General features: G+C 43.6%; 1 protein-coding gene across 1 annotated transcript in view; it reads left to right on the top strand.

The window, feature by feature from the left end:
• The first annotated feature begins 3,964 nt into the window (after positions 1 to 3,964).
• Positions 3,965 to 14,156, top strand: part of nwd2 (NACHT and WD repeat domain containing 2) — a 60,923-nt gene continuing 50,731 nt past the window's right edge. Inside the window, exons 1-2 of the mRNA XM_026162138.2 lie at positions 3,965 to 6,143; positions 7,095 to 7,266. Of these exons, the coding sequence (XP_026017923.1) occupies positions 6,129 to 6,143; positions 7,095 to 7,266 (187 nt within the window). The 5' untranslated portion in view covers positions 3,965 to 6,128. The remainder of the gene's footprint in view (positions 6,144 to 7,094; positions 7,267 to 14,156) is intronic.

Below are 14,156 nucleotides of genomic sequence, written 5' to 3'. Positions count from 1 at the left end.
AGACCTCTGCTCTTCCTCCTGTGAAAAGAAGCCTAATCAGCTCACAAAGGTGAGGTGTATCTTTCACTAACCTTAGATGATATAGTGTAAAGCCACAAGCAAATATAAACTAGGATTTTCCAATGAATTACAATTTGAAATAATAACATTACGCATCCGATCTTTTTATGAACAAGAATATGTTTATTAGTGGATTTAAGTTTGCACATTTAAGTGCACCCATTAAGAGACCAGAATAAAATGTTCTCCAACCAATAAATCTCACTCTGTATATGCGTATTTATGCACTTGCAGTCATATCCAGTGCTGTGCAATTGTAATACTGGTGAGCTCATGAACAGCAGACTGAGTAAAGAGGAATATTTTAAAGCAATCAAATCATAGCCAAGCTTTCGCTGCAAAACAGGAGGAAGCTAATTTCCATGTTGATCTGTCTTCATCTAATTCTAAAGTGTTAATTTCCATCTAAAGGCTCCGCAGCTAAACATGGCTGCTGAACCTTTCCTCTGTGTGGGTATTCCTGCTTATGCACGTCTGTGCACGGATATACACACATTTGTGAATCTATGTGTCCATATCTGCAAGCACTGTATTCCTGTGAGCATGAGCATTATGCAACGGAAGCAAGCATATGCATCTATGTGTCGTGTACGGTGTGTTTGTGTGTTTAAGACTCCATTTCAGTCATTACACCTTCAGTCACACCCACTTAAAAGAAATTAAAAAAAACAAAAATAGGTCCAAATGATACCAAAGGTCAAAGCAGGAGCACAAACACCTGCTAATTGGTGAGCGATGAAAGGTGGCTCAGTTGATATGGCTATAAATACGGATGAATAACTGTAGTTTGGCATTGAGGTTTTGCAAACATAGCCAAATTGCAGCTCACCCTCCCAGTGACCAAATATAACTACAGTGCCTTGGCTGATGCTTATTGTGGTGGAGGATTCACACTCCAAGGGAAGTTATCAGGAGGAGTAGGAGGAGATATGTACATGTTGTGCAAAAGTCTGTTTGAATTTGGCTACAAGTCTTCAAGATTCACTAGTTTGGCTCCAAAAAAATCTGGCTGCTAATCTTTGCAGAATAAACTGAGATAACTGAGTTGCCGGGGTTTTAGCATCTTCAGTAATAGAGTACTTGGTGGGGATCCCACCCTCTGTGGATTACTTGTCCCACCTCTGCTATAGTGTTTTTATCCCCACCAGAGATACATCTTTTCTCCCTCTAAGCTTTTTAGCCCTGAATTTCGAAATATCTAATCTATAGTATGAACAGCAATAAAATCAGAAAGTGACTTCCACCTTTAGCATTTGACATGCTCTTGACAGCAGAGATAACACTGTGACGGGGCATTAAACTTTTTAAACCCCTATGCACCACCGATAATTAGCGAGCATTAGCATGCTAAACTAGCAAAAGCAAAACATATCTATAAACTATCCAAGTATTAGCACATTAGCCACATAATTGCAACCTTGTTACCACACTGACCCTAAGGTCAAAGCACCTTTCTGTCATACTTTTAAATCTGCTAGCTTTAAAACTTCTCATATATACACAGACTGTTTATATACTTATATTTTTTCTGAGATTTCTAAAAAATGAAGTCGAGCAATTACTCAAGATAATGCATCTATTAGTGATACATTTGTCATTTAAAATAATAAAGTGCTTATAGTATATATAATTTGTTAAACAGCTTAAATGCTCACCATGTCGTTAGCTAATGCTAGCACCAGAAAGGCTATAGGGCAGAAAGCATCTTTTCTCTAATGTTATTTGTAGTTTTCAGTTACACCTTGCTTAGGTTTAGGGGGAAAAAACTACATGGTTTGAGTTAAAATATATTGTATAAGAAATGTTAACTACATCTAAGAAAGCCAGTCTGATGCAAAGCCCTGGAGCAAACTCCCTGCTTTATCTTTATGTGCTATCTTTCTGGATTATTGCAGACGTCTTTTATTCAGTACCATGATAGAGATCAGTGTTTTTCTTGGTATTTGAACTAGTTGCAACTGAAAAAGGTCAACTTTTTAAAACTCCCAGCGATTTACTGATCCCATATATTGATGAGGGTTGGGGGGCTGGGGGTTGCCTGTCACCGCAGTGTTTTTCAGGTTAAATAGTAGAACAGTGAGGGACGTTGCTGTCGAGCTGTGATTGGGATCCCGTCTTGGCTAAAAGCGGGATTATGACTGAGCCGCTCTAAGCCAGCACTGTTGCATTTTCATTCAGCTACATCCTGCGAATCTGCCTCATTTTTATCACGTGAAAAGACCCATTGCATGTCTGAATATAAAGGCTGGTGGACAGATCCTCCCACAGAAAAAAAATCTAATGCTCAGAGAGGCCAAATCATTTAATGCATCACAATCAAAGCTGGAATAGAAGCTCTTGTTTATCGATTGTGGAGATTTTTTCACTCATGAATAAACCCAGTGATTCGGAAGGTGCCAAAGTTAATCTGCTTTGCATAAATAAATTGTTAAGCCGCATCTGTTCCTTCGACAAGCTTGAAATCGAAGTGAGGAAGTCAGAAAATTACCCCATTATTTATACACTACAGAAACACCTGAACATGTAAATAAAATGACAGAAATTAGCTTTCTTTCTATGCAAATTCTGCAAGGGGTGGCAGAAGGGAGGCTTTCATGAAAGCGTTAGTTTAAAGTGAACTGCGATCACACAGGCAATATCTCTGCTCATACAAATTCATTCAACACTTTATGGAAATGAACACTAAGCAACGAAATGAGGTGGGGTCACAGTGCATGGTAACATGAGAATGCTTTCCCAGAAGCAGACTGGGGGATTCAAGGACTTGTCAAGGGAAAATCACAGGAACAGTTTTCACAGCATTTCATGTCAATTTAGTCTTCTGCCTTTTTGATTATGTGAAGAGACATATTCATTGTAGCGAGTTCCCCTATTGGCTACTGTATATTCTGTTTATCTGAAAGGAAAAGCATGCCACTCAGCACACTGACATAATTCAGCAACTATGGATAAATTGCCACAAGATTTCGTACAGACACTTGAGGATAATCCTTTGATCCTTTTTGTTGTTGAACAAGTGTTGGTAAATTATAATGGCATTAAGCCCGGTTCGGTACCATTTCCAGTACAAGTATAACAGAAAGCTGCAGAATATAAACAGTGTCGACCTATGTGGACAAAATGCCACAGATTAGCTCAGGTGGTAGGTTGCAGCAACTCCTTGTTTTCACTTTGAAGTTGGCCGCTGGTAACTTGTGGACATTCCAAGCTCCGGTTACCTAGGTAACACTCTAAAGTATGGACAGCAAGGTCATATGTTAGTCAATGCTAACCTGTGCTCTGATTCGTAGTCACTTTAAACACTCGCCTGGAAGTTGAGAAAAGCATATTTGGGTCCTGCCAATTTCACATGGCCAGTGGTCGTAGTCGCGTCAAGTCACCAAGCATCACTTACCTTCTGTGGCTGTGGTCCAGCATGTGAAGCCAGCATAACTTTCTAGTGTTTTGAGACCTTGGTGTTTTATTTATTTTTCCTTTTTAAAAAGAAATGGAGATGAATTGGTCATTTGTACATTTATTCTATTTTTTTCCTTTAAGATTTTATTTGCAGTGTTCACAGGGAGTATTGGATTTTGAGAGGCAATTTGCTCTTCTTAATCTATACATGAATATACGAAGTTACAATTTCCTCTTGTTCACTTACACCCTTGATCTCTGAGTCAGCTACCTAAAAAAGAAAATAAACCCAGAGTGAGGATTTCAATTAAGGAGTTAATGTAGTGGTGCCAGTGGGTAGCATACAGAAATAGACATTCCCAACTGCCTCCCTGACTCCCACTCCCCTTGCTTCTTTCCAGCTGTTTTTAAAGAAACAACCATCCATCACCAGCCATTTTAAAAGCTGGTGTGCGTGTGGACCTGCGCCAAGTGAACAGCTAGTGTCTGTCTTGTTCACCTGCGTGTGTCTCCCAGGTGACACATCGCATCTCGTCACAACGGTGACTCACATTCGCTCAGAGTGGTCCAAGGTTTGAGGAGCGGGAACACGAGGAGAAGCACATGGCTACAAACCCAGCGACTTACTGTTACTGTGTCTGCGCATGAATGCACTAACATGCTCAAACACACCCAAAGGTGTTTGCTCACTCTCAGGGGCACCAAACCAGGGAGCGATACTAAATGATTTAAGGAGACAGAGCTGGACAGCAGCCCTGGAACATACCGCACATTATGCTGTTGTTTTTCACTCTTAGAGCTGCTTCCAAGTGGCGCTTAACTTCTGTGCATGTGCAGAAACCCTTTTTTTGGCCTGCCACATCACATTTCGCCCAACCAGCTGTGTGAAGTCTTTTGGAAAGACTGTGGTGCTCATGATTAACTGACTGATAAGAGGAAGCGGAACAACCAAGTAAAGAAAGGTCACACCGCTGTTGGGAACAAGGCTCCGGTCTCCGGTGCTCCACTTGTGCTTTTCCGGAGTCTGTTTTGTTCTGGTGTGAGCTGGATGCCCTGCAGGCTGCCTTAAATGGGTCGGCACGAGCCGTCAGAGCCTGAATCATCCTCGAGACCTGCAGCTGTAAGTAAGTCACATAGAAGCTGATTATTTAATGTATGAGGATAATGTATTTAATTTGGTGTTTGCATTCATTGTAACTTGCTCTGCCTAGGCTTAGGAATCAGCCAAGCATAAGGTAAAGGAGCTGTTTTGTTTTTTAATCTCATTGTGAATTTGTCTGTATAACTGGCTGCTAAAAGATTTAATCTTTTCTTTGTTTCCATTACGTATGATATGGATCCATGTAGACATCTTAAAGGTTAGTAATATGCTTAAACTCCTATATAAAAATGTAGCCATGGATATTATACATCCGCAGACCTTTTTTCTTCTTGTGTGGGTCCATAATTCAAAAGCATTTGTGCAGCTCAGAGCAACAGACATACTGTTCATCATATAGGTTCAGAGAAATGCTTCAACACCGAGACTGAGAAGGGAGAGAAAAATATATGGTTCAGCGTCTCCCCCCCCACCCCCCAATCCACCCACCTCACAAGAACAGCACAGTAATCAATTCCGTTTAGTACAAATCCAATGCACTTAAACTTCCAGCACGAATAACCAGAGGCTGCAGAGCAGAGGTACATTTATCGATAAAGCAATTAATTCAAACCACTCCTCCTCTTTCTCCTTCTCCTCTGGCTGCTGCCTGCCCCATGTTTGGGAAAAGGGGGCTTTCAGGTACCTGTTACTCCAAAAAAAAAAAAAAAAAAGTAATATAGCATTTAATTAAAAGGTTCATTTAAGGCCATAAAGTTGGGCTAAGTTATAAGATATGGTGGAAAAAAAGTCAAAATACAATGACGAGATGTTACAATAGAATTAATTTAAATAGGCACTTAAACTTTACTTGACGTCTACTGGGTTAAAATAAATAAATAAAAGACTACCACTAAGGGCTTCTGGGTAAATGTAACGTCGCTGCTCGTTACTTTATTTGCGTCGTGACTGTTTTAAAGAGTTGTAACGTCATTTACGGCAGCACACTGCTGACTTCGCGGTCCACTGCAATCTTAATAGAGACTGAGGGAGCACCAGTCCGTCCACTGGAGTGGAGGGAGACAGTGGAAAAAGAGCATCCAGCAGAGCTTCTCTCGTCTGTCACCGCCGTCAAGTCAGACGTTAAAAGCTGGGGCACTACCGGAATTGAAGTTGTCACTTTCAACATAAAAGCGCAACTTCACTGAACGAAGGTTAGGTGAGTACTGAGCTGAAGGCTGTGCATATTTCTTTGCTTAACAAACATACGATATGGGAAATAATTATATCCCTAGGTTTAACGAAGTCTAAACTTCTTGGTAGACCCTTGAAAAGCGACATGATCAAAAGCTGTAGCTTTATTTTGAAAATATCCACCGGTAGCCGCGCTCTTATTTTGTCCGGCTTCGCGCTCCCTGTGCCTCTCAGAGCTCGGTCGGCTCGCAGAGACAGCAGGATGCCAAAGGGAGCACTCCGGCACACGGCGTCCGTTTTACCGTCTCCCCACGTCGTCTCTCAGTCACGGCAACTCTGATGGGCGTTTTTATCTTGCCTTTACCGCCCTCGACGCTTGGATATTTTCGGAAGCCACGAAATGAAGCGAATGAATGTGAGCAACAAGAAGTATCCTGTTGTTGTGCCTGTCTCCAGCATCACTAGTAGTCAAGTACTCTCTGTGGATGCGGTGCCCCTAAGTGGTTGTAGTTGTCTGATTCTTAAGAGGATTTGATGTAGTGATCAGTAGTGGACTACCCAACTTTTTCCCCCTCCCGCCTTTTTGTTGTCTATTTTTTTCTTTTTGAGGTTTTCCGTCTTTGAAACAAAGATTTCAGGATAGACCAACTCCGGAAAACCGGCGACTTCACATCTGCTCCCGGCGGAATAACCATTGTTAGCGGTTATTCGCCTTTCACAAGCATCGTCTCTGGGGTGGGAACACGACTGATGCTTGCCTTGTTCGTCCATACGAGTTTTGTATCGTCTCGTTCTTGTTTGTCTGTTTGTCCCACAGTGGCATGAAAATTCATGAATGCGTCCAAGGACATGTATACAAATTACGCATGCACCATGACGGTAGTAGTCTGTGCGTAATATCCTATTATTATACCCCTACTACACGAATGCAATAACAAACATATTCAGTCTCATACCTGTGTTTGGAGAAGATTTGACAGATCCATCCTAACTTGATTGGTGTGTGTGAAGCATGGACGTTATGACTATGACAAGGTAGACTACTAGATCATGTTTTATAAATAGATTTTAGAGTATTTTAAGTAAGCTTAACCACCTTAAGACTAATTAGGGTTCATGCCATACCAGTGCCTGTAAAGGTGGTCAAACTTAGTAGCAAATTATAATAATAAAATAATAGCAAACAGCTATTAGACACAGCTCCATGCCTTTGCCATAATTAACGCTCCCTGCATGCGTGCGTGTGTGTGGATGGATCAGGTGAATCTGCGCGCAAACATGCATGTGTTTTCCATGTGCCTGCCTGTGGGTCCCTGGCCGTGCTAACATGCCCTCCTCCCTCCCTCCTTTCTGTGCGTGTGTACAGCCACGCTGGAAGTCGCCTCCTATGTGGCCGTCGGGAGTGGGGAGCAGGCAGCCCTGCCCGCGGGAGTCTGCGCTGCGCAGGGCGGCCATCAGCGGCAACATCAACGCCCTGCCGCCGCACCACGTCCCCACCGGCCGCAGCGTCCGGGTCTTCATCTGTGCCAACCCCGACGGTAAGAGTGTCAGCGTGACACCCCCCCCCTCTCTGCCTTCCTACCCACCACTCCTTCCTCCTCCTCCTCTACCTCTCCCTCTTTTGAAGCCCGTGCACCCTCACAGTGACACAATGCTCTCGAGTATTTCCCCATATTCTTCATGTCTGGAGCCGTACTCTGGCTTAAAAAGAATTTCTGGGTGAAATCAGCCACGCTCATTTCAAGACAGCGTCTCAAAAGTGCAGCAAGAGGCTCGTGCAGCTCCGCCGCTTTGAAGCTCGGGGTCCTGTGATCCACTATTGATTCAGGTCTCCTTTGGAAAGACGGGTCAGGACTCTCAGATTGAGCCACAAGCTGCGACATTTAAAGACCGGCTTACTTTAGCGGCTGGCGACGTCTCAGATGAGGTTACATTAGACCATGTGACAACTTTGACTCAAGTGAAATTGTGTATGTCACTGATGCAATATAGAGCAGACTGCTTTCAACCTAGCAGAGTGCAAGACAGTCGGGTCGTGAGGGAGACACCCAGTTGCAGCTCTGTATTTGAATATGCCCTTTGGGTAAGGGGGTAAAAATAGGCTCTGCAAAACTGGAGTAAACAAGGCAAGGGAAGTAGAGTAGGCTACGAGAGAAAGGGATGGAGGGAGAGTGGAGGAGGAGGAGAGAAGCAGGGCACGCCAAGGATTTAAAAAGAGAGTTTGCCTTTGTCGATACGTCACTGTCATTTGCCTTCCCTCACTGAGCAAAATTGCTCTGGACCCCAGAAAAACCTGAATGAGCTGACCCTGGATTATTGCACTGTAATGGCCTCTCACCGCTGAAAAGTCTGGCATTGTTTAGCCACCTGTAGCTGAGTCAGATGTTTAAACCGTACCGCCTCAGCACGAATTTAACGCTCCAGTCTACACGTGGATTGAAAATAAGGACGAGGGGGACGTTCCGAGGAGTTCTTTTCACACCGATCGCACTAATGGAAAGACCCGCATCTCAGCCCGAGGCACGAAGACAGCTAATTATGAGCTGCTGTTTTGAGATGCCTGGTATCCAGCTTCTACTAATGAAGCCGTAGAGGTGCAGAGGCACAGCCGATTCTCCCTCAGCCTCACCTCGGTCAAATAAAACAGCAGTTCTGTGCGTTTCTTTTGGTTTCTTTGGTCAGAGGTCAGGCAATTAGCCACATTATCACTTACATAACACGCTCGCACTGTTCTCAGGTACTTTCCCATACTTTTAAACTTTCTTGTTTATGTCTGCAGGCGCTGCATGCAAGGAAAGCATAAAAGAAAGGCTGTTATTAGTGGATGTCACCCAGGTCAGCCCACAGCCTGACTGCAGAGCTTCTTTCTGCATGTTCACTAGAGGGGGCTATCCATGCATTTATTTACTGCACTTCACACAACTGTACGTGCATTCAGACAGCTGTTGTGCATTATTGCACATCGACATCACACTTTTACGTCATTTTTCCACAACTCATCATGTAGTGAAAAAGCAAGTCGGGATTGAGGCTGGAAACTCAGACAAAGGTCAAGTTTGCAGCCCTTTGTCTGAGCTGCATTCAGATATGGGAAGATGAGCTCTGCTTCCACATGCAGGAGTTGATGGTCAGGTGGACTCACTCAATCTTTCCCTTGGTAACAGTTGGCGAAATATATGCTGCATATAACCCAATAGATTTACTATTTGTAACGTCAGACACTAGAAAGGGGAACAGCGCTGTTGGAAGTGATCACCTCGCTGTCGTAAAAGTGTAACTGCTTGGTTTTATTGCGCCTGATGATCCGGGGATCTCTGCTTTGACTTATATATATACACAGACACACACGCTTGCAACGTGTGTTACGGTGTAGGCTCTGCTGAATACAATGACCCTGATGCACCTTAATCAGAAAGCCACAGATGACCGCAGAGCACGGTCTCCGGTGCGTTCGCCCTCGCGGACCTCTGCTGTGTTTGTTTACATCGCCTAAAAAGGGGCACGACACTCAATTTGAGCAGTAATTTAAAAAAAGAGCACAAGATCACTGCAGAAAGTTTACTCGCCAGTGCGGCGATACAGACTCTATAGAGGCATTCGCGTCCTTGCCACAGTGTACAGCAAAGAAATCCCTCCTCCTGTGGATTTTAATGAATCTTGGCTCAGGTGGATCTGTGTGTGTGGGTACAGCCGATCAATTAAAACCCCCACTATCTGTTCTTGCCAGTAGTCAGACGGCGGCAACAAACCAAAGAGAAATCTTTGGCCCGTCTTACCGGCCCATCTTTGTGTGTCTCGATTCATATGAACGTATCAATACAACTCCATTACCTTGCTCTAGTCACCCCAGGGGCTCTGTTACTGGGTACGCACTATAGTGAGGTATTTGTATGCAAGCTATCACATCACCTAAGCTGTTTAAAGTTGATAAAAGGCACCGGGCCTTTAGGGATACGATGCATGAAATCACCTAAACCTCCAACGCACCGCCATCAAGGCTACAGCATGTCACCACAGAGACCACTAATTATATTACATTTCACCTTGCAATTATTCCCAGTGTTCCAGCTGGCTCTATTTAACTTTCTTTTCAGCTTGTTTTGTGGCTTCTGAGCGCAGATTTCCTTTAAAAAAATTCATCCCTAATTCTCTCCTAATTTTTTGGGATTGTGTCTGGTGAAAGAAAACAAAAGAGAGAGAGTGGGAGGGAGGGATCGGCAGGCAGGAGCTGCAGGGAGATGGCAGGCGGAGAGCGTGGCTTTTGTTCAGTGAACTGCTCCTCCTGGGCCCGGCAAGTGCCGGAGTTTCGGGACGAGCCCAACCCCATTATGCGGCGAGTTTATGACACGTGCCGCCGAGGCGGTTTTTACCCTCTTGTGGCGTCTGCTTTCCTCCTGAGGGTAGAAAGGAAGCTCACACCGACTAGTTTGGCAGCAGCTTTCAGTGACCTCTTCTCTGAATTTTCCAGAGTGCTGCGGAGCAGTTCGGCAACCTCCCTCCGGGAACGTTGTTCTGACAAATTCTGCAGCTGCCCTGTCATACCCGTCTAACTCCCTGGGTGTTGGAGCCATTTCATGGAACGCACTGTAAAATATTTTGTCAGGAGTGACAGCGATGAAAGGAAGCAACGTGCTCCCATAATTCCTGGAAAACAGATGCGACTTGTAATCGGTTTATATTAAATAAGCCAATCGTTGTCTTTGTGTGTGAATGCGCACATAAACTGCACTTCAGAGACAGAGACGGGGCGCTTTTCAATCTCATATTGAAACTAGCACGCCCCAGTAAATGTTTTTTTGTGCGTCTTGAGAGACATTTTAAATTTGCTAATGGTTTCTGAGTCAGATTGACTTCCAGTTATTTAAAGTTACTGATGGACTAAGTAGAGAAAGGCAACTTTCCAAACTGATCAAAGTAAAAGGAGGAAAGGAAAAAAGACACTTTAAAAGACGGGAACATCTTTTACAGTAATTTGTATTTGTGAATACAGTTAAAAACCGTAAATGTTGGTGCTTTGTTACACTTTTTTTTTTTTTTTTGATTGAAGTCCGACTCGACTCGCAAAATCAGGATGGATCACGTCCCACTACCTCATCAACCTCACAGTCAACCTTAAATACTGCTGCGACTTGAATGAGGTGGCTGATCAGACTTTGGACAGTTCCATGCTGCCGTGTGTAAAGACTCAGTTCTGTAACATTTGAATTCAAGGCATCAAATACATTGTGAAAAAAAATTCTACATTTTTCAATTTCGAATTTTACGATTTTGCAAAAAATTCCTCCTGAAAAAACATGCAGGGGCCAAAAACAGAGTCGACATCAAGTGATGATGAGCAGGTCCTGATGTTTCTAAGCAAGCAAAGGAAAAAACTGAGATTCTGGGTTCATCCAGTAATCAGGAGAAGGCAGCAGCAGGGAGAATTTCATGGTTCGATCCAGGAGTTGAAGCTGTATCACGGCCGCTTTTGTACATATTTCGGGATGTCAGCGGAGCATGGCGCAGGTTTCCATGACCTCCCTTTGGTGTAAAGTGTAGGTAACACAGTACCTTTTGTCTATATAGTGTGCTTGGTTTCCAGGTTTATGTGGCTGACAGCAGTGTTAAAGTTCAGCAACATGACAGACGATCCTGAAATGATTAATCACCTGCAGCCAGCGTTCATCCTCAGGATAGCTGTCACAGTAGCATCCATGCATGCAAAGGGGGCTGGAGTCACATACATAAACTACAAAGCAGAAATGGAAACGTGGAGAAAAGCCTGCAGCTCTAACACTTATTTAGCATCTACTTTACCTTAAGTTCATTTACAGTAATAAATCGTTTATGGGTTATTTTAATTGGTGAGTCTAAATGTACAGCAGGTGTGAATATGAGCGTCTGTCTCTCTGTTAGTCCTGTAACAGATTGGCGACCTGTCCAGGGTGTAACCCCCTCCCACGGCCCAACCACCATGACTCTGAACTGGATCGTTTCCGTAGTTACGTTGTCCTATCATCCCGTGTTAGACTGCCAATAACTGACACACTGGGGCAGGTCCGGGGAGGGTTTAATTGGCACTGCGCACCCTCCATAAAGCAGACTCTCCACACAGCAGGAGCAAGAGGAGGCGCACACCTGGGAGTTTAATTTGTTCCATGATGATGAGCCTCATTCACAGACACGGTTGAACAATTTAGCGTGCCAAAATTAGTAATGATCAATGGCGGGATATCATATAGACATAATATTTGCCTTTTTGCTCCTTTATGCTTGTTTTTTTCTGTAAGCCTGTAGTTCTGCTGACCTGTTCGGTCACCAGGAGTGGAGCCTGCAGCTTAAGATGACTCAACACAGAGATGCTTGACCCCTCTCTCCTCAGACACAGCCGAGTCTTTCACCAACAAATACAAACACCTGGTAGAAAAACAGTTGATGAGAGGAGATAAACCAGTGTCTCTGCACGCACACGGTTACATTAAGTTCTAACTGAAAGTCAAATGAAGAGATGGAGACACTCTTTCTCTGATTTCTCTGGTTTTATTTGGAGTTTTATGCAGAGATACTGACACGAGGTAGATTGCTTTTAATATGACTCTTATAATTATTTTAATATAGCTTTAATGGAACTGATAGAAAAACATCACCTTGATTGGGAAGCTGCTGGCGATCCTGTGACCATCGTCAGTCCATGAGGTCATGGTCCAGCTGCACATACAAAGCTTACACTCTGCATAGAATAGCAAACCTAGCTGTTGGTCTTCCTCTATAGTTCCTTCAAGCACTCAGTAAATATACTGCAGTTGTCTTCACAAAGGTCATACTGCATGCAAGTCGCCTAAAACGGATACTTTCAGGATTCAAATGAATGCTAAGATTAGAAAATGTTGGTATAAAGTAGATGTAAACACTGTAAGCCAGAATAAATGAGTCTGAATAAACAGTACTTTAAAAATCCAAAGCAAATGTAATACGAGCCCAATAGGCGTCTGATTGCACATTATATAAAAGGAGCGTCGACATCCTCCACATCTGCTGATGTTACGAAACAAGAAAAAACATCCAGGAAGTCATCTCCACCTACTAACATGTGGAGCGCCACGATAACTCAGGAAACCTTACCCCGTCCGCCATGGATAAAATGCATAATAATGCAACCTGGCTCTATTTTTAGAGGGTCACAGAGGGTTTCCACTTGAAATTACTGTGACTAAAATGTTTGGAGCATTTGTTGTGCTTCATTTTTGTTGTCTAAAATTTTTTGGTAATTTTTCAGATGAGACTGAAACAGGTGCACTAACATTAGAAATTTGTGACTCATTGGTATAAAAGGTGTTTATTTGCGCTGTAATTCACACGCGAATGGAACTCTGGGCCGGCTGATCTGAGCCCAGTGTTGGTAATTTCGACAGCTTTTCAGTCTTTGGGGCTGAATTTCTGGGTATTTTTCAGCCCTGGGGCTTAAGGGGTTAACCAGAGAGCTGAGTGAGTCTCAGTGAGGAGGCAAGATATTAGTCTGAAACTTCCATGAATTACAAGGTAGCATGCCGTGTCCATGGTTACTGCCATCTTCTACAGGGAGGAGAGCCTATGAGATGTTGAAATTCTCCGCTCGTTGCGGCTCGCCGCAACATAGCTGTAAAAGGTTGTGCATTTAAGGCACGAATGCGAACATGTCAAGCCCTAACTGCCCCACACGAGTGGCTTTTGAGTGAACAGCTGCAAGCACAGATGTTACAAAATGAACATTTTCATGTTTGGTAGACCGGTTGTGCGTGCGGTTACTGTTGTGGATGTTAAATCAAATGCAAATTAAGTTGCTGGCAGAGAGACCGTGGGGAGTCCTCTAGTCACGGTTACATGCAATACCGAGGTACCATCCATTACTGTACTTTGCTGTTTTCCCTGGATGCGCGTCATCAAGCGCGAGTGGAGGGGCCGCGGTAACCTCTGGCGGGTTTTCCTACATCCCGATTCGGTCTCCTTGTGCTCAGGAAATGCAGGAACATCTGGCCTTTATGGATGGCCGATTTACACAGCCACAATTTGCCTTCAGTATCTTCCAGGTCACTCGGTATTGATTTGCTCACTGGCTATGCGTTTACTTTTCCACAGAAATGCTTTCATGTTTTAGCCCAGTGCATCACCATCCAGTCGAAGTCTAAGTGTAAACCCTAAACCGCAGTTTGTTGTGTCTCTCGTCTGTGTTCGTTTCATTACGTCCAAATAGACAATCCACAGTATCATCCTAGAAAACATCTGTTCTTCAGTTTTTATCTGACTCCAACTTTTGGTCATTATTCACAACATACAGTCGAACTAAACTGTCCAACTAAAAACGTCATAAATTGACTTTTCAGAAACTCATGATGTCATCAGAGAACAGATACTGATCAGCCCAATCAGTGACCTTAATGCGGTATGATGATATTCTACGCAGACTTTATTT

The sequence above is a fragment of the Astatotilapia calliptera genome, chromosome 3, assembly GCF_964374335.1.
Source record: "Astatotilapia calliptera chromosome 3, fAstCal68.1, whole genome shotgun sequence".
Classification (NCBI taxonomy): Eukaryota; Metazoa; Chordata; class Actinopteri; order Cichliformes; family Cichlidae; genus Astatotilapia; species Astatotilapia calliptera.
This window is presented reverse-complemented; position numbering and strand designations above follow the sequence as displayed.